The following is a 20253-nucleotide window of genomic DNA, read 5'->3' on the forward strand; positions in this document are numbered from 1 at the left end:
AACAAACAGATGGAGATTGCCTCTGTCACGCTCCATGTTTTAGTCTCTGCAGTCAGAAATGGATTGATGCAAGATCCCAAAGTCCCGGTTCTTTGAAAGGCTGGCACCAGTACATGAACTATAGGCTACTAACCGTGCTTAACAGCTGGCTTGTTTGAAGCACATTTTGCCTCTGGCCCAGGGTCATTCCATAGAAACGGCTTCCTTTAGCTCCCAAATTGTTTCAGCTTAATTCAGGGCTTTGAGTACCACGCTGTTCCTATTTGAGATGTGCCTCCACAAATACACATGTGTAGTGGGTTTACGTGGCAAGGTTTTGGTAGCAGGGGGCCATAGGGGTGGCTTCTGTGAGAAGGATCTAGAAGCTGCCCCATGTTAGGTAAGGGCCCCATTGCTGACCAGAGCTGAGCCAATAAGCGGTGTTGTTTTGCACCTCTGTGAGAGCATATTTAAGACAGGGAAAAAAAAACACTGCGCCACACAGCAGCTGGGAGAGTGAGAGGAGTGAGGAACAGCCTTGCAGGCACCAAGGTCAGTGAAGAAGGAGGGGGAGAAGTGCTCCAGGTGCCGGAGCAGAAGTCCCCTGCGGCCTGTGGTGAGGACCATGGTGAAGCAGGCTGTCCCCCTGCAGCCCATGGAGTACCACGGTGGAGCAGGGTTCCACCCTGCAGCCTGTGGAGGAGACCATGGTGGAGCAGGTGGACCTGCACCGATGGAGGCTGCGGCCTGTGGAAGACCCCTGCCGGAGCAGATTCTGGGCCACACCTGCAGCCCGTGGAGAGGAGCCCACGCAGGAGCAGGTGACCTGGCAGGAGCTGCTGCCCGTGGGGGATCCAGGTTGGAGCAGTTTGCTCCTGAGGGATGGACCCCGTGGTACGGACCCATATCTGGAGCAGTTCTTGAAGAGCTGCTGCCTGTGGGCAGCCCACGCCAGATCAGTTCAGCAAGGACTGCATCCCGTGGGAGGGACCCCACAGCACAGGGGACGAGAATGACTGAGAAGGAGCGGCAGAGAAGAAGCACTATAGACTGACCATAACCCCTATTCCCCCGTGCCACTCGGGGGGAGGAAGTGGAAGAGGGTGGATGGGGGAAGGTACTTTTGGCTTCTTTCCTTTGTTTCTCACTTCTCTAGCTTGATAGTAATAAGCAATAAATCTTACTACCTCCTTATGCTGAGTCTGTTTTGCCCGTCACGATAATTACTGTGCGATCTCCTCATCCTTATCTCAACCCTTGAGCCCTTTTCATCGTATTTTCTCCCCGTTCCTCTTTGAGGAGGGGGAGTGAGAGAGCGGTTGTGGTGGAGCTCGGCCGCCCACCCGAGTAAAATCACCACAACATGGAGGCCTGCATGCCAGGGCTGGGAACAGCCACTGTGCAGTCACATCCCTCATCTCTTCCGGGAAACAATCATCGTAATCATCCTTCTAACAGAATAGCACAAGTGTCATCACTACTTCAGGGCTCTGCATTTGGGACCTCTTAACCCTTTAATCGGATTTTCTCATGTGGAGGATAGGGAAGGACGAAGTCATACACATTTTCCGTAGCAGAAGCTCCTCTCATGGGGCAGCATAACCAAGGGCACCGTATCAAAAACATCTCCACAACTCCTGAAATGCAGCCAGTCACAGACAACATCTGTCACACTTGAGTAAATGCAGATCTTCCCAACCAGTGCTAATCTCAGCGCAGTCACATTTCCAGATACTAGCCAAAATTCCCCTGACACCTAAGGCTTCATCAAGCATATCCTGTAAAACAAGTGGTCTGTACTCACTCTGACTGGAAAAGTTGGACTTGTTCTAATCTGCACTTGCAAATAAGGTTATAAATTATGCTCGTAACATACAGCAGCTAATCCACACTTTTTCTACAGACACTTACACTATGTAAGCAGGTGATTGAAGGGTTTTTGGCTTTTCAGTTAAGCTTACCAAAAGGAAGTGAAAAGCAGAGACTCTTGGCACAAAATGAGGATCTTCATAGCAAGCCAGTAACAAAGCATTCTCCAGTAACATCTGCTCTCAGACAAACCTTAGAAGAGCCATTTCTGCAGTAACAGGCACCACAAGGTTTTAAAACAGGCTCAGCAAACTATCCCAACATGTGCAGCTAGAAGCAGCTGCACTTTCTGCTTCTACTGAAACTCCATTCTCACCTGCAGTGAACCTAAACATAATTTCTCTGGAGATCATCTAGTCCAACCTTCCTGGTCAATGCAGGCTGAATTACTTGGCACTACCACTCTGCCAAGCAGTATTTAACCTCTGGAAGCAAGGTATAACAACAAAGGAACATGCTCCATACAAACTAGACAGCTGCTGCTTTTCCTTCTCTCCAAGTTCCTTCTTTCTTAGTTTCTTATCCCACCCCTGCTGCTTTCATTTCATCCCTTCTGCTCCTCTTCTAGATATTCTCTCTGCACCCTGCTGTCAGGGCAGGATGTAACCAGCCTAATTTTATGCATCTAAAGGTACCCACAATAGAAAGGTACTCTTCCCAAGCTCCTTATATAATCGGTGATAAATAGACTGGCAGCTCCAATATAAGATTCAGAGCACCTAAGTTCAACTCCTTTCAGATGATGAATCAGAGCAAAAGCCTCTCTAACTATATAGGAAGCTTAGCCTCCCAAGTCAGATGCCCAAAAAATTATAGTGTAAATACCCCCCACAGTGTATATAGCTGTGGATTCTTATTTCCAGTTGACTCACTTTCCCTCTCAATTAACACATTCCCAGACTTAACAGATTGAGGTGAACTGCGGGGTTGAGCTACAAAAGCATAAACGGAAGACAAGAACAAAAAGGACTGAGCAAGAGCAAGCTTTAAAACACTAATAGCAGTAATTTGACTCTTCAGTTGCATCTTTACTGCGCAATATTTAAGAGGCATTTTGACCATCTCCAGCTCTCAGGTGTGAAGAGGCAGCTCTTACTGTATAAGGACACTGATAAACAAATACATTACTACAAGATAATTATTTAGAAATTAAACTGGTTTTGGAGATTCTACACAAGCCTTGAGAGTGCTCTGGTCTCTGGAATCAAACAGGGGCATCTTATAAAGGTTCTCTCCTAAAATGATTATCCTTTTTATTCTGATGTGAGTTCATTCCCCTCTGCCCTTCAATCTCTAGGGCTCTGTGTTCTTAATGCCCCAATCAAAGACTTCAGACTGGATCTGTTCACAGCTGACAACAAAAGTCTCCGTGCCCACGAGCACCTTTGCTGCTAAATGGAAGAAGCAAGTAAACAGAGACATTGAGCAAGCAGGGCATTACAAGCAGACAGCCAGATTAATGTTCTTCCATTCCAGCAGATGAAGTACCCTGACACTTTCTTGCTGCCTATGCTTTCTGTATGCGACAGTATACAGCAGAAGTGGACATCAAAATGAGGATGAGTAACTGCACAGATTCTCACTGTGGAAATTTGACATTTTGGATGGGAGGAAAAGGCTAACTGGAAACAACACACAACCTTTTTTATCACATTAATGCATATTAATAGCTTTCTTCAACACTACCTACCATGCCCTTTCAGGAGACGTCTAGCTAGTCAGAACTACATCCTCTTCTGCTCAGAGCAGCATTTACCTGCACCAAAACCAATGCCACCAGCTAGGGAATTTCTGTGCGGTCCTTGCACAGGACTAGTATTTCCAAAGAGAGATGGCCTGGGGGTCACCCAAATGCTAATGATATCAACTACCTTCCAGCCTTCATTGAGCCAATGACACAGATTACAGGATGACACAAATTACTGCATGAGAAAAGGAGCAGCTGGACTGCCAATTAAAGCACAAAACCAGCAAGAACAAGTTCACAAGTGTCTTGCAATACAGGGAGAAATGAAAGGCCAGGTGTACTATGAAGACAGACCTGCTAGGGAGAACATACTATCTGTGGATCAGCTATATGACCCCTACATAGCCATGAAAACTTACATACTACCAGTTGGTTTCTATTTTTTTTTTTTCTTAAATGAAAACAAACTGATTCCAACATTCTGCAAGAGGGATTTCATTTGAAGAATGTTTACCATGAAGCTCACTTTCTGACCGCAGTCATAATGTGGTATTGCCTTGTAGCCACAGCTGCAGAATCTGTAAAGTAGAAGTCAATGATGGATCTAATACTAAGATACAGTTAACTCACAGCTGTCCATCATTGGCTTTTTGCTGTTAGCTTGCTTTTCTGCCTCTTCATTTAAGACATCTATGTTAATTTGGCTTAGCATCTTGATCTAATCCTTGTCTTATAGGCAAATCTGTAGGGCAATACAGTCAACAAACATACCTGCGTGGCTGGCTCTCTATGCACTGTATATCTGTTGGGTACTGCTCAATACAAAAAGATGCAAACTTTTGAGTCACCTCATTCTCTGTTCTCTCCATAGCCTACCTCATCAGTCACTAAACTACATAAGAAGCTTAAAACATGTCTCAGTTTCTTTTGTGAGTGGAAGTGCTATAGATACCTGTCACCTTCAGGACAGGCTTGAGAATTGTTTGTAATTTTTGTGGAAGTACAGCCTCTCGTGCAGAAATATAAAGAAGAGAGGCTGTAGCACTGAACTGTGAATGTATGAACTAGCTACAGTATGGAGTGGAAAGTGTGCCTTTGTGGAAAAGGGGCACAAGCCTTCCCAAAGAAAGTGAACTACATACCTGCTAATAGGAAAAACAAGGGAACAGGGAAAGGAGGGATGCCAGCTGACCTTTTGGAGTTCTTGAGTCTTCTATTTCTGTCCTACCTTGTACAGTTCTGCATCACTGCAAGCACATTTGAAGGGTGAGGGCATCTCAGAGCAGAATTCACAGCTCACTATGACACTTGAAGCGACAGAACAGCATTAGGTCAAGAAGACTTGAACCATGGGAGAAATTCACACCTGTGATACCAGAGGAACTGGAGAATCTGCCTGGTTTTGTTTCTAAGGCAACCAAAGCAGCCTCTCATCACAACCACTTTCGTCATTTGAGCAGAAGTGAATTCTGGGCTAATTCTAGTAGCAGCAGCAACCAATAGCCTTTCCAGTTATAGATACTGGAGAGTCATCAACATCCATTTTAACTGGCCTTGGGTTAGAGCCACTGATTTGTATATGAACAAGTGAGCCCTTAACACAACTACAGTGATAACAGATTGGGAACATGCACCAGGAGGCATCATAGCTAGTGGGTCTGGTTTACAAATTTGACTGGTGGAAGGTCATCACCCTAATCCTTATTAGGAAAACCATCAAGCTCTCAAATAAGTCTTCCTGTCACAGAAGGACATTTATCCACCATTTTAGCTAGTTTTTATCTCAATGAAACTTCAAATGCTCTAGCAATTGTTAGTAGTTTCTGGCAGAAGTACAGAAACAAGAAGCTAAGGTCCTACCTCACTTGAAGATGCATGACGTGGAATTCTCTCAGGAATTATCCCAGAATAATGGGATAGCTCATGTGATTTTGGGAAAACATCAAACATCACCTGGACATTACACTTGGAAGTCCAACATCCCAAAGCAAAGGCAGGCTGTCAACATTCCAATGTTACTGAGTTTAAGACGACTGAGTTCTAGTTTCACCTATAGCCTCAGCCCTATTCCAATGTAAGGAATAAACATCACAATCAGAATTACATAGCTTCGTTTGCAACTTATGTAGAGATGTCCAAAGCTGTAATATTACCCCTCCTGTAGCAAGTAATATGCTGAATAGCTGTAAGCTGTGGAAAAACCTGTAATAAAGCTTTTTTTTTTTTGATAACACCTAAGCATTCTGTCTCTAGTCTAATTCTACTGCCCTGAAATAGCAAGGCAACCACTATGCAACTGTACACAACTAAACGTGAAGCGTTGTATCATTCAGCCCTTAAGCCATGCTGAGTCTGGATCTCCCCACGAGGTAGAGGACTTTGAGCAACAGTGATGAATTGCATTTAAACAGATAAAATCTGGTGGCAGAGCCAGAACAGACACACAATCTGTGTCCATGCAAGGAAAAATATTTTACTTGCTGAGATGCACATCACCGCAAGATGCCTATTAAACCAAAGCAAGGTAAGACTGAAGCATTTCCAGTAAACTTGCATATGATGGTCTCCTACTGAGTAACAGGAACATAAACTGGTATCTGTGTCAACTTTCAAGGCTTCCTGCAAATGTTCCTTGGCAAACACTGATTTTATTCCCCTGAGCTTGCATTGAACTGAAACCAAAACCTTCTTTGTTCTACTATACCACCAGCAGCAAGTTTTTGTCCATCCTGAACTAGTCAGATAATTACTACAAAGCCTAAAGGAAAAAGCTCATACAGGTGAACAAGAGGTCAGAAGCACTTCAGTGGGAACGAAGGGAATTTTTTGGATTATATTTACTCATTTTTAATAATGTATTAAGACCTACATTTGTCTACTACTAGAAAACAAACATGCACAGCTTGGCCCTCAAATTATGTTGTAAGTGTCCTGCTCACAGCGTGACTTAGGACAAAGAAATTTGCAAAGAAAACTGTGGGCAGAAGTACTCAGCCTCAAGAAAAAAACAGGAGGAGGTGGTAAACAATACAGAGCTGTGTCTTCCTTGATCCAGAGTCAGGCATGTTACAAGGCTGAACTCTGCAGCAGTACTAAATCCCATCAAGAAAGGTGTAACCTCATCCCACAGAACAGCTCTTTGGTCTCTCCTAGGAAGCACAAGTGCCTACAAGGAAAAAAAAAATAGAAAATAAAAGAAAAACACACACCGCTGGCTAGACTAGAAGACAAACAGTCCCAAGATGCTGAATTCCACTGCATGCAATTGGCCAATTCTACCGGATGAGAATGCCAAAATGCATTTATTGCTTTCACCAAAATTTTTTTTTAAATATATATTTTTTAATTTGACTAGTTTTCACATTATGGATGTTTCCTCGGAGGCCATAACCCCATCACTTATGGCAGTTCAACAAGGAGAGGACAATCCAGAGGGTACCTTACAGCCCACACCACCAAGAGCTTCAGAAGAGCTGCCAAATGAACTCCCAGTTTTTTTGACGAGTCTTGAAATAAAAGGGGAATGCCGAAGACTGAAAAATACGCTAGTGTTATACCAGTATTTTAAAAGGTTGAAATAGGATGAGACATGTCAGTCTTGTCATCCTGACATTGATTCCAGACAAAATAATGAAAAAGCTGATATGAGACTCAGTTAATAAAGGAGGACAATGTAATTACTGCCAATCAACATAGACTTTACAGGAAAATATAACTTGTCAAACTACCAACACTTTTTGGTGTGATTACAAGTTTGAATGCTAAAGGTAACAATGTTGATGTAATAAATATTCGCACAATGTCTTACCTGGTGCCACAAAGCACAGCAATGCAGCGTACAGTATCAGCTAACTGTTCGGTCTACACTGAACCAGTACACCAGTAGACGAGATGGGCAAGATGCTACTGGGACTTGGTTTTGTTCCAATGCTGCATGCAAATTAGGCTGCTGGCATGCAGATTATCTGCCTGTCGTGTTGACTAGTATCGCTTCATTTCCTCTGCCCCGAACTCCCACCTGCTTTATCCATCTGTTACCACCTTTCCTTACCTTCGCCTGGAAGTGCTTTGGAGCAGGCATAGCTGCACATCCCTGACCTGTACAAAGCGATCTCTAACCCTGACCTAAGCCCTGCCTGACATCTCAGAGCCCTGCTGTACTAACAAAGCCATGTTGCCAGATCTACTCTGTTGTACTAGCCCATCTGCTTGGACAATTCATTTTTGGTGGCTCATTAAAACAGATTGCTCTACAAGTTTATTCACAAGTCACTCCTACCTAGCATGGAGGTATTGTCTGTAACAGTTGCATGAGAACAACACTTAAATAATGCAAATTTGTTCATACAAAGCAGAAATCTGAAAGTAAGTATGTACAAAACTTGACAGCAAGAGCTTTGACATTAAGAAATTCAGTCAGCACACTACGAAGTAAATAACAAACCCTTAAGATCTGTCTGCTTCTTTTATTTCCTCTCCTCATACAGCAATAAATGGGGCAAGGGACAGGACAAGTGTAATCAATTCCTTATTTCTCTCCAAACAACAGCTCTCACTGATACATGACCACAGAAGTCTATTGTCCATTTAAGCAAGCTGTCAGGTTAGGAATATGTTTTTTGGCACCTTTTTCTCAAATCCTGTAGAGGTTGCATAAGAAATGCACTTGGCATTTGTGCATTTAAAACATAACTCAGAAGTGACAGCCTGGATATACAGTAGGATGAAACAATTTAAGGCACTCAGGCTTAGATTAGCCTGTATTAAATGGAAGATGACTGATTTTTCCTCAGCCAAGGCTGGCAACCTCACCCATAAATGCCAGGCCAGGGCAAGTACTTTTGAGCTTGAGTAGATGTTTTTCCACTATGGTAGTAAAGAAAGAAGCTTTGGCAGAGGCTAACTGAAAAGAAGGCACACTATCAGCACCGCAACCTTCAACAGCTCCAAAGCAAAACATCAAAAATGCCAATGCTGCCGACTGACCTAACAAACACAAGGAATTCTCTATTCCACAACTGCTACCTCATTATCCAGTTCTCATCCTTCACACCTCCACCTAATATTTACATCTTCAACTTTCCTGGTTTCTGTAACACATTAACATGTTTTTGAACGCAAGTGCAAAACATTTTCAAAGCTGAAAGCGTAAGTAACAAACTAAAATAAACAGAATGTTGAAACAAAATGACAAGGAACTGCTGCATTAGGAGAATTAATTATTTTAAAGTCAATAAAGCCTTTACTGTGGAAACCCATTCATTTCCAGCGTGAAGAATCATAACAGGAGCCAACAACCTTTTCTTAAGTATGTTCAGCACAGTGCCATACAGAAAAGATAGGTGATGTCAGTTGGAAGCCCCATGACTATAACTTCTGTCATCCCTTGTTAATCTTGGTGTACATACAACAAACAGAAAATACGCATTTTGGGGCTCAAATTCCTTAAAAGGTGCAAGGAGAAAAAGCCAGGATGTTTCCCAGCCACTAAGGAATAGGATAACTGTGAGGAAGGCTGGAAGAGGGTTGGAGTCAGGTGTCTCCTGTAAAGCTGGGCCACAGAAAAGATCTGCAGTGTTGCCTGGCAGCAAGTAATTATCTGCCAGTGTGCTGTTTCCACGTGCCAACAACCAAAGCCCACACAGGCAGCAAGCATGGGAAAGTACATGCGTCAGCTAAAGCTTCAGGCTAGTTCCACTGCTTCCTAAGAAAAAAAACGGAGGTGCTTTGGAGCCTAGCCTTTGGTTAATCTCTTTGCTATTACTGCAACAAGGTCTATGAACCATACATGCACTCAGACAAAACGTCCAGAGACGCAAAAATCCAGGAGATGCTTCTGGCACTTAAAAGCCAGAAATCAAAGACAAGAGAACTGTCATCCTAAATAAGCCATGCAAAAACAGCAACTCCACCCCACAACGTTTAGGAAATATCCAACAGAGGCTGATGAGAGCAAGTTAGATAAATCCTGTCCAAAATGGTTGGTCGTGCTTTAGGATACGGAAAAGGGTCTCTCAGACTCTCGAGAGACCTCACAGCAGTCCTCTGAGTGATGTTCCTGTGACAGCTTACAAAAAGGAAAGCAGCACATCCCAACCTAACTGTCCATACTTCTTCCCTCATTCTCCCCCAAGCTCCAAAATGACTCCCCCCTGCACTGGGGTTAATTACAGAGCAACTCAGACCCAGACAAAAAAGCACCCTCAAGAATCATGTTATCCAAAGCCATTTCATTCATGAACTGCCAGAGTGCCATAACTCCTGTTCCCTCCTCCGTGTCCCCTCCCGCCTCCGCCTGCCCTTTAAGGCTCCCGAATGCCTGTGCGCTGTATGTGGTGGCAGCCTAGTTTTAATATGCACTTATTAAGATCCTAATTGAATCCCACATTGCCTTGTGTGCATCTTGCCAGCCAGAACACGAACAAGGCACCCTATAATTCAATTAGAAGGACCTGCAGCAAGCTTATCATTAGCCTGTCAGGTTGTTAAGTAAAAGACATCTAGGAATAGGGGAGGAAGCTAAACAAAGGGAGAACTGTTAACAGCACCCCTCCCCAATTCATGCTGAGACTCCCATATACTTACTTGAAATATGGAATCTGCAGCGCCAAGCACTTGAATGACAGCTTATCACATCACCCTAACAGGCCTTTCTTTTGTTTCAGGAGACTTAAAAAGCATCTCCAAAGCTGGAATTAGTCTTGTCCCAGTCAGTTCTCTTCTGCATAGATTCACAGGAAAAACACCACTAATATACACAACTGCAAACAAAGAAATCTCATTACCTGCCAAAACCCTGTTGACAGAGGAATGGGTGGCCAAACCAGGCTGTCCCCTTTCATGGAAAATCCCAGCATAAGGCAAGTACTCTGGCAACAAGAAGCGTCTGCAAAACAAAGAGAGTAAATTTACACGGGGAAAAAGCATCCCAGTATGCTACAAGCCCTGGACAGCAACTACAATTACTTTGAGGAAACCTGACTGAATTCCACCAGACTATACAGGGAAGACTGGGCTCCTTTGCTTAGCCAGCCACTTCATGGCTTCAAAGGAGTGGCAAATTACAGATTAGATCCTCCTCTGATCAATGTGGCTGTGAAGTCACCATTAAACAAATCCTTTACCTCCCACAATAGTTTTCTAATCTCAAACCAGCAGGTCTCACTGAGAATCTCCCATCAGATTCTTTTCTCCTATTCTGCCTTCACACTATAGCTCCATCATGCACATAAGAAGCACTAAGACCATGCTGTGCTTCAAAATGTCACAGGGTGAGCTGATCACGCTAACATGCCACCTCTGAGGTTCCAGATATTGCAAACCAAGAAAACGGCAGCCTTGTGCAAGAAAGGAAATCCATCTGAAAGTACCATAGAGCTGTACTGCAACTGGTACCTCAAGGATTTTCATACCCTTATACTGTTAGGTGTACAAGCCTTACCTTGGGACAAAGCGCCCCAGAGATGGTGCAGACATGCGGGCATTACGGGGAGCTCGGTGCCTAGATCGGTCTCCATTGTCCCTTCAACAAAAACAAAAAATACTGCACATTAAAAATACTATACAATGGAACATTATCCAGAAAACAACCAACCAAAAAAACCCACACAGATAATGTCAACTACTCCTCTTGACTGAGTTTTAATGTTTCTCTTGCATAAGTCATATGCTTATGTTTCAAATTCATGCAACTTACTCTACCAAACACTCCTGATAGGTTTGCATGTAGGTAGCCTAACATACACTTACCTCATTGTTTGAGGGTGCCTCAAAAGTATTGAGGAAATCAGTCAATAAATTAGTGTCAGTACCCACGCAAATAAACCAGAAACCTTACAATTTGGACTGTGAGAGAAAAAGCAAGCATGCCATAGTCCTGACAAAAACTTTCTGCTGGTCAAAGAGATCTGCTAAGTTTCATTTGTTCATTTCCAGGAATGTTGGCAAAGGAACATCATCTGCAAACTACCCTTTTGAACTCCCTCCTTCAAGGTCCAGGTGAAGTGCCATTACAGCCTAAGATATATCTCACCTTTCACAAGCTTTTCCAGTGAAATCAGGAATGTTAGGTGATGCTATCAGAAAAAACCATAGCTTCTCAAAAACCTCTCACTCCGTTTCACAATAACCAGCTGTGCCTTGGGGGAGGTGAAAGGGTCTAGCATCTGTCTTCCTACAGTAGACACAGGAAAGCCTTCTTCCCCAGGACAGTGCAACACTGAATAGGTTACCCAGCGTAACCGTGGAATTGCCAACCTTGGAAGTCTCAAGGCAGAGCTAGACAAAGTTGACATGGCTGACAATCTGATTTTGGCAATAGCAACCCCACATCAAGCAGGAGACCAGACTGAAAAACCTCCAAGAAGCAAAATTCATGGTGCCGCATTCATAGGTCACAGAGGATCTGTACTTATACAGCCCTAAAACTGCAAGGAAAATAATGAAACTACATCACTAACTCAAGCTCTGAAACAGATCTCTGCAAAGACTTACTCCACCCAGAAATTTGTGTGACCTTGCACAAGCAGAAAGTCTGTTATCCCTGGATTCTAGATCTCTATCTGACTGCAGCTCTACTTGCCTCCTTCCCAGGCAGCTGTGGGGAGAATATTACTTGCAGAGCCTTAGAATCACTAGAAAACTAAATATTTGTTACGCAACACATCAGCAGCACATTCCTAATCGACTCCAGCAAGCTGTGCTTGTCATCAGGTTTGGGTTTTTTTGTTGTTTGTTTTGTTGCTGTGTGTTGTGTTTTTTTTTTTTGGTGGTGGTGTTCCCCCCCCTTTCCTTTGAGTCTGAGAGCAAAAAACATGCACTGAGAAGAAAATCCATTGCATGATTGTTTCCCACACACTTCATGAACCAGGAACACAAGAGCAGAGGTTGCTCTGCAAAGTTCATTAGCATTTCAAGCTATTTCACCAAAACCTAACCTGAATCAAAGCTAAAAGCTTCCATTTCTCCTCCCACTGCAGACACAGCATTTGCAGTTCACAGCCAAAGCTGTACCTTTCCCTGAGGTTTCTGTGAAGCCAACAGGGTTCCTGAAATTAGCAAAGTAAAGGCTGCTGCTCTTCTTTTGTCACTCCACCCTTTTAGGGAACAGATCAGTAACAGAAGAAATACTGAAACGTCAAGTGCTGACATATCAACTTTTCCTGATAAAAGAGAAAAGGCCAAAGGGGAAAAGAAGTGTCATGTTCGAGATCCCACCATACACATTAAGAGCCAGTGAAAGTCAGACAAGAAATATATATATATATTTTTTATGAGTTCACATCGCAGTTTTTTAAACTATGCTGATATGCAACCCTGGGAGAACAGAAACAAAATGGTTTTCAAGGTTTACATTTGCTTTGGACATTTATTAGAATTAGAAGATGCTTTTGAAAGGGATAAATAATGACAGTAGGAACAAAAATAGGACTACACCCTGCAGAATTACCCATTTAAAGAGAATCTCTACAGCAGTTTTCAAAAGGAATGAGGAATTAGTTCTAGCAGACAGACAAAAAAGGTAAGGTGCAAACTCTCCCATAGCACAAATCAAGAGACCTTAAGCAAGTGATTTGAGTTTTTTAAAATGCCACTAGCCAAAGCTCTTAGCATCCATAAAAAACATTTTAGGACACACACAGCCTAATGAACTAGACTTTCTGATGGGAGAACTCCTTTACTGTCCCTTTCACCATCCATACACTCCCCCAGTACAAAAAGCCTGAAAGAAAAAAAAAAAAACAGACTAGACTTGCTTCAGTTTTCATTACGGCAGAGAGCCTCTAGCAATTCAAGAGATAGTAATCCCTTTCTAACATCCCCTTAATAAACAAATAATAATAAAAATCACCCCCCAACTACCACTACACCCTATAATTCAAACAACAGGAATTGTAAGAGTAACTAACCTGTGAGAACACTGAAATTTGTACATACCATAATGGAATCGTAAGATTCGCTCCCTTAACTGTCTGTGTGAAAGAGGCATATTACCAAACATTACTCTGAATCACTGATTTACAGTCATTTATATCTAAACTCCTATGCCCAATGCCATGTAAGAGTGTTTTTAAGCATCTACTGCTGAAAAGCTAGAAGAGCTGATAATACCCTGGTACCAGCTGAAGATTATTTCTGCACCTTTTAAAAAGGAAAATAAAAAACCCACAGATCAGTGAAGATGGGTGGCACTTTGTGTTATTTTTGTACCACGTACAGCCTGCTGACAGAGGGAGGAGAGCAGATGTTAGCACGACTGCAGTGCCAGAGTGAAGCACTCCTGCAAGAAACAAAAAGCTTCTGACAAAGTTCTCTGAAGTACTAGTGAAGATCAAACGCTCTACTTTCTGTGTAGTGTCAACTACCTACAGACTCATTTAGCTAATGATTTGCAGTGGATAGTTTAATTAACATAACCTGAAAATGCAGATCCCTCAGCAGGTGTGTACATAAGCTTCTTCTGTAAAGCAACCCAACAGCTTCCTTGCAAAAGTAAGTGAAACAAATGTGTGACAGCGAGTGTTATAACAAGGCCAAAAAATCTCTTGGAATATCCTTTGTTATAAGTGCACCAGCAAAAATGAATGGCACTGGGAAACTTCCGTGCAAAACAGTGAAGGAACTAAGCAATCCATTGAGCAAGGTGTAGGGAAAGAATCAGAAGTAAGAAGTACATAAGGCTACAAGGGAGACTTAATACCATAACTAGCAAACAGAATAATTTGTCTCCGGAGGAAAACTGCAAGAACCAACAAGCGGTCAAATTAACTTTAAGGGTCCGGCCCAAATTCAGGTTATTCATAACTTGTTTAGATACCAGCGTGGGACAAATCCAAACAGCAATACAGAGAGTAAGAGTTGGTAGGAGAAAAATAGCATTGACACAAACACAGAATGGAGCAGGAAAAGAAAGAAACGTTCCGATACATTCAAGAAGGTTTGTGGAGCTTCAGTAGGACACAAGAAGGATGAAAGTTCATCCTGAACTGGATAACTTCCTGGTATTTTTCTGCTACTGTTTAGTTTGCTTTCTGAGAAAAAAGACTTGACCAACATAGATACAATCAAGTGAAAATGATAGTTGTAAAAACAGTTAGAGATGCAAAGCTTGGCATCCTAGAGTTTGGAGAAAAAGGTCACTTTCTTCTTTTTCATCTAGTAACTTGGCTACTGCATTAATAACTGAGTGGATACAGAAGATAGCCGAGATAGTCAGAAAAGGAAAAAACAGAACTATGTTCTGCTTCTCTATCTTGGCAAGAGTAGTCTTTAATATTTAGAGATTGTTGTATTAGGAAGTGAAATTAAACACACAGCATGGGATTTCTAATGCAATCTGTTGGTCTAACTGTTCCCACTGTAGTCAACATTAAAACTCCCACTGACTACACTGCCAACAGAATTAGGTCAACAATGACCATTTTGAAAAGCCATTTAATTATCAGAGCCAGCACCAGTAAGCCATGCAAGTGCAAAAGAATCAAATTATGCCAGACCAAGCCAATTGTTCCATATTTTCAGCATTTTATAGTGTTTCATGTGATCCAATCAAGCACTAAATCAATTTCTATTGCAGAAGTTAGACACTTAATTCCAATGTGAAATAACTGCTAAATGGCTTCTGCTAATATCTTTAAACTGGATTTTGATGCAACACCACTGATGTAACAAAAAAATAATTCGTTAGTACTTCAAACATCGGGCATCTCCATGCACTTGCTGTCAGTTGTGTAAGACCACAGGAGGTTACCACAGAGGAAACAGCAGGAGGGCAGGAGTAGCACAAACATCACATCAGGAGCTCAGATGAGGTTACAAGAAAACAAAGTTATTTGGCTCTAAAGGTTGGTCAACTCTGACCCCAGATCCTCTACAGAGGGTACATGGAGGATGTCATAATTGGACATGAAGAAACAGATCCTGAAACGTTGCAATTCACGGGATTGTCTGCGGATTTAGACTGAAACAGATGACATATCCTGTGAAGGGTGCTCTGACAAGAGCTGCAAAGGACAAGACAAAGCACGTACTACATTTCCATGAAGGGTGCAGAAGGAAGAAAAAAGTTGGGGGGACACATTATGTTTGCTAGCGATTCTAAGAACGTGTCAACTACTTTCTGGCACCATTACTGATGACTAAGAGGCACAGTGTTGGGAGCACTATGACAGTAAATTACTACTAGCTTTACAAGAGAGGAGCAGCAAAACACCTGATGGTAGAACTTTTGTTTTTCTCTGCCTGATCTTTCAAGATCCTGAGTATCTCCTGCAAATGAGGTTAGGGAACACTGTGAGCGTTTCTAGGAAATAAGCTTCTCAAAATTGGGAAATAAACACAAAATACACAAAACCTTGACATTCTGAATATTTCAGTAAGGTACAGCTACCCTAGAAGACTGAAATGAAAGCACTGTCAGAGTAACAACTCCTGGATCAGTAAGACGAGTCTCTCAAAACATGGAGTTTCCACCCAGTAGATGCTATTTTATTCACGATCCTCAAGTCTTGGAGAATTTGAACAGTCAATGTTAGGAAAAGGGGCCCACCCTACTTATGGTTCTGAGAACAACAGTATCTCACCTAAAAATAGGAATATGTTTAACAGAAAAGACTCAAAACAACTGACTTATTTCTGAGCAGAGTTTTTTTCCCCACACATAGGTACAAATAAGTAAGGAAGGAGCACTGGGCATATCAAAAACGGTAACGAGTATTGATGTCCACAGACATTAAAAGGATGAAGACACAGAATTAAAATAATATGCATAACCTAGTAAAATTAAAGGTATACATTAATCTACCTATCTTTGAAGGATATGACCATTATTGAAGTAATTAAGGCAGATAAAAAAAGAACTAAAAAAATTAAGCAAAAAGCCACACAAAAAGCCTTTCCTAGCACTATTTGGACCATAGAACAGACTCCCAGGTGTAACAGTGGAAGCCCAACAAAACTGAAGAATAAAAACATTAGAGGAACTGGAAAGAGCAGCGTTGCCCAGCTGGAGAGACAGGAATTAGAAGAATAGACTTGAAACGCAGCTACTTAATATGGTAGTTGATGAAGTTAGGTAAGTCACTCAAGACATGGTGCCTTTCTATTCTCCTATATTCTTTTGAAGGCTTCAATGTCAGTCTTTCACTAACAGCTTTTTCAAAGGAACACCAGAGAAAACTTTTATGCATTTATCAGCTAAAACTTCCTATAAAACAGCAGTAGTGCTGCAGATTGCTGTGTTACTAATGGCTCTCCTGACCAGAGGGAAACAAAACCTCCAGCCTTGATTACCTCTTAGAGGGCCGTTCAGGGGGGAAATGTATTTACAAGATTAAAAATGGTACTTCAGAAGATCAAGTGCTCCAGACAAGCATCACATAAGAGAGGATTTATCACCTGGTCAAGAGAAACAGCAGCGCTTGCCTGTTAAATGTTGAGGATTAATTGTTTCAGAGAAAGACTAATTTTGAATCACAATGAAGCACTTGCTCTTATCTAGGTGCAGAGCACCAGTTGTTTCTGTTCTAATCATCTCACTGTGTGGGGGGTTTGCAAATAGATGGCACCTTTTAGAACAAGGCTGATATGCTCCATAGCTACACTGAATCCTTGGACAACAAACCAAAGCCAGACAAAGGTAGAGAATCCCTGCTGCCCAGCCTGGAACTACCATACTACGTTTTATATGAACTAGCATTCAATGTTTTATAAAAACAAATAGAGCATCCAACATTACAATCACCTTTCCTTTGAGACCCATTTACTGGGCATTTTCAAGCATTCAAACATGAATGTGAGAAGGGAAGGCACCACAATAGCTAATTCTAATCACTTGTAAACTTCATCTGGTGCTAATTGAATACAGTTTGTAGAGCAAAGATGCATCAGCTTCCCCATCGGACTTCCATACTGGAATAAAGTGTCAGAAGCAAGCACTAACAAAACAAACGAAACAAAAACCCAACCACATTGCACCATCACAATGCTGCTCTTCTAGGAGAAACAGAAATGAAAACATAACTGCACAATCAACCCTAATCTGTCAGGTCTACAGGCTTGCAGAATGCTAACCACTGCCTGCGCTCTGCATAGCCTGCAACAAACTAAAAACAGCTTGCTTCCTAATCACTCTCATCAACACCAGACATCACTTACGAGGTGACCTTGTTTGACTTAAGAGTTTCACAGATACAAAATAAAAGCAAAGGAAAACAATGAATACAGCTTTTAAGTAGCTTAAGTGGCAGGAAAAAAAAAAAAAGAAGGGTACCATCTTGACATCAAGACTGTTTCCACAAGCCCAGGCGACATACAGTATGGAACATGATGTGAGCTTTTCTGGCAACTATCATCTTCCAAAAGGCAGTCATTCCTTCACCACCACACTTGCCTCACTGGAATCTGACTTAATGGTCACAGTATTATGCTGGAGAGGTTAGCAATATCCTGCAGTGCTACTCCAAGGAAATAGTCATTCCCTGTCACTGCATCAGGCAGTATTATTAGACATTAAGACCAAGATAAGGAGAATATAAAAGACTGTCACAAAAGATAAAGATAAAAAGAACAAGGAAAATGAAGCTGCAGGCTACTACAAGTATATCATAAGCCGAACTAAGACACTCACTAATCCTTGAAAAGTGAAGTTCAAAGAGTAGGTTCAGTATCATTCCCATTCATCCTGGACTTGTTAGCATTCTTAGCCTGCAACTGTGTTTAAGATGATGAATATAATTAACATAAATTGCTATGTATCTAGAAGCAATGTCCCAGTGCCAACTGCTCCAGACACCTACACCAGCATGAAAAAGAACAAAGTGACCACCGAGTTCCACAAAATTCAGTCTGGCTTTCAGCCACTTTTAAGACGGTCCTTTTAAGAAGGTCCATCTTCATCAAAATCAATAAGGCTGAGCCATGTGAGCTGAGAAACAGAAGCAGAGGAGACAGCATCAAAAGCACAGATAAAAGGGCTCAGGGAAGAAAACAACAAAGGCAGCTAACATGCAACTAATAACAATACTGTTTTTATACCTTTATCTGAACTCACGTAACAAGACACCAACAAGAATATTATTTGTAGGTGGTCAAGTAAGAGAGACAGATGACAAACTTTCCATCCAAGACTTCCAGAAAGAAATCACTGCTTTTTCCACAGGTGCAAAGATCCTAAAAATCTTTTTCCATCAACATTTAAGTGACACTTAGAGCCCTTATTTATTTTCCCACCTCCTGCCATGTTTTTTGTTAACCTCAAACACACACCTGGATTTTAAGAAGTAACCTCATCTGGATCAGTAAGAAGGAAACAAAAAAAAAAAGTCTGATTGCTTTAATAAACCTCACGGATCGGATACATTACTTTTCTACCACTACACCAAAAGGTGATCACTGATTAAGTCATCTCTCTTACCAACCTTCACTACAACATATCAGAATCGAGCACGTGACATCCCATCCATCCTGAAGTGTCAGGTTAAGCTACAGAGTCACACTACACAGTAACCTTTTTTCCTTATGCCTTGCATTCCCTGCACTTTTCTCTCCTTAAGGACTGAATTGCTCTTAGCTGCTGTTCTGGAGCTGCAGATCAAAATCTCCATACTTATTTCAGGTCTCAGAAAAACTTTAGCCATTGTAAACTCTCCTTTCTACTGCCAAAAAAAAAAAGATTGCTACTTTATGGAGTTTCTTTTGCAGAAGTTGAAGGTTTGTCACAGGAAGGAAAAAGCTCTCTGAAATACATTAATGCAAAGTGGACAGCTGTAAAGGAGGACAGTAAAGAGAACGACTGAATACAAAAAGTCAGTTCTGCTGTGTGCTCTCAGTAGTTGATGTGCTAAGTGAAAACAGCAGGTGCATTGTGAAGTGATTACATTTCTACAGATTAGTGCTTTAATTGTTCCACATCTCCAGCAAACTATAAAAATCTAGAGACAGACTGAAAAGGCAGAAACTGGATTTATAAATGAGCATGGAATTCCTTCATAAGTGTAGGAAAAAAATTTTTCAGTAAATATTTCTCAAACCCTTCTCCCCTCTTTCATTCAAAACTTCACAAGATCTCCTTCCACCTGGGCCATTAAGCAAGCTAGCCATGAACTTTTCTACTTAATATATAAAATAAGTTAAACCAAAATGCCAGCTTGAGGCAGAGCACTGACTATGGCACAAAACAGATTCCTGACACAAACACTTGACGTATGGAAGAGGGGAAGAACATCTACCATGCTACCCTCCAAAATAAACTAAAGTCACATTCAAGAAACCAAAAGTGAAACATTCGGCTCCAATGAAGTGTCAGTCAACTGGCAGGTTTCAATTGCAGAACCTTTTAATGCAAGAGACTATTGGAGGAAACTTGCTGAGACAGCATCAATAATGAAACCAGGAACGGCAGAAGACAGACACCGTGGATACTCTCACTAATGAAGAAGAGATCCCTGCAAGATGCCCATCTGAGAAACCGCAAGTGTAAGTCCAGAAAATGCCTTAACTGAAAGGATTAAAGTTGACAGAGAAAGCTAAACAATCTCACCCTGAACCCTGTAAGCTTTCCACAGCTTTCACCATCTGTTTTTGTGGAAATAGTCTCCTGCTTAGCAGAGAGCATCCATCACGGTCTCAGCAAAACAGTGTCCACAGTGCTCGTGTTCTCTGTCTGGGTGCTCAGGAATGTCTCAAAAGAAATCAAAAAGATAAAGCACCGAAAGATGTTC

At 41.8% G+C, this 20253-nt stretch overlaps 1 protein-coding gene across 2 annotated transcripts in view; it reads right to left on the reverse strand.

Moving 5' to 3' along the window:
• Positions 1-20253, reverse strand: part of AMBRA1 (autophagy and beclin 1 regulator 1) — a 130475-nt gene that overhangs the window by 67248 nt on the left and 42974 nt on the right. Inside the window, exons 10-11 of one of the 2 annotated variants that reach the window (XM_080594650.1) lie at positions 10977-11060; positions 10321-10421 (exon numbers count right to left, since the gene is read on the reverse strand). In XM_080594650.1, the coding sequence (XP_080450776.1) occupies positions 10321-10421; positions 10977-11060 (185 nt within the window). The remainder of the gene's footprint in view (positions 1-10320; positions 10422-10976; positions 11061-20253) is intronic. The other variant, XM_080594651.1, reaches the window with a different exon arrangement.

Source organism: Anser brachyrhynchus (genome assembly GCF_964034855.1).
Source record: "Anser brachyrhynchus genome assembly, chromosome: 5".
Lineage (NCBI taxonomy): Eukaryota > Metazoa > Chordata > Aves > Anseriformes > Anatidae > Anser > Anser brachyrhynchus.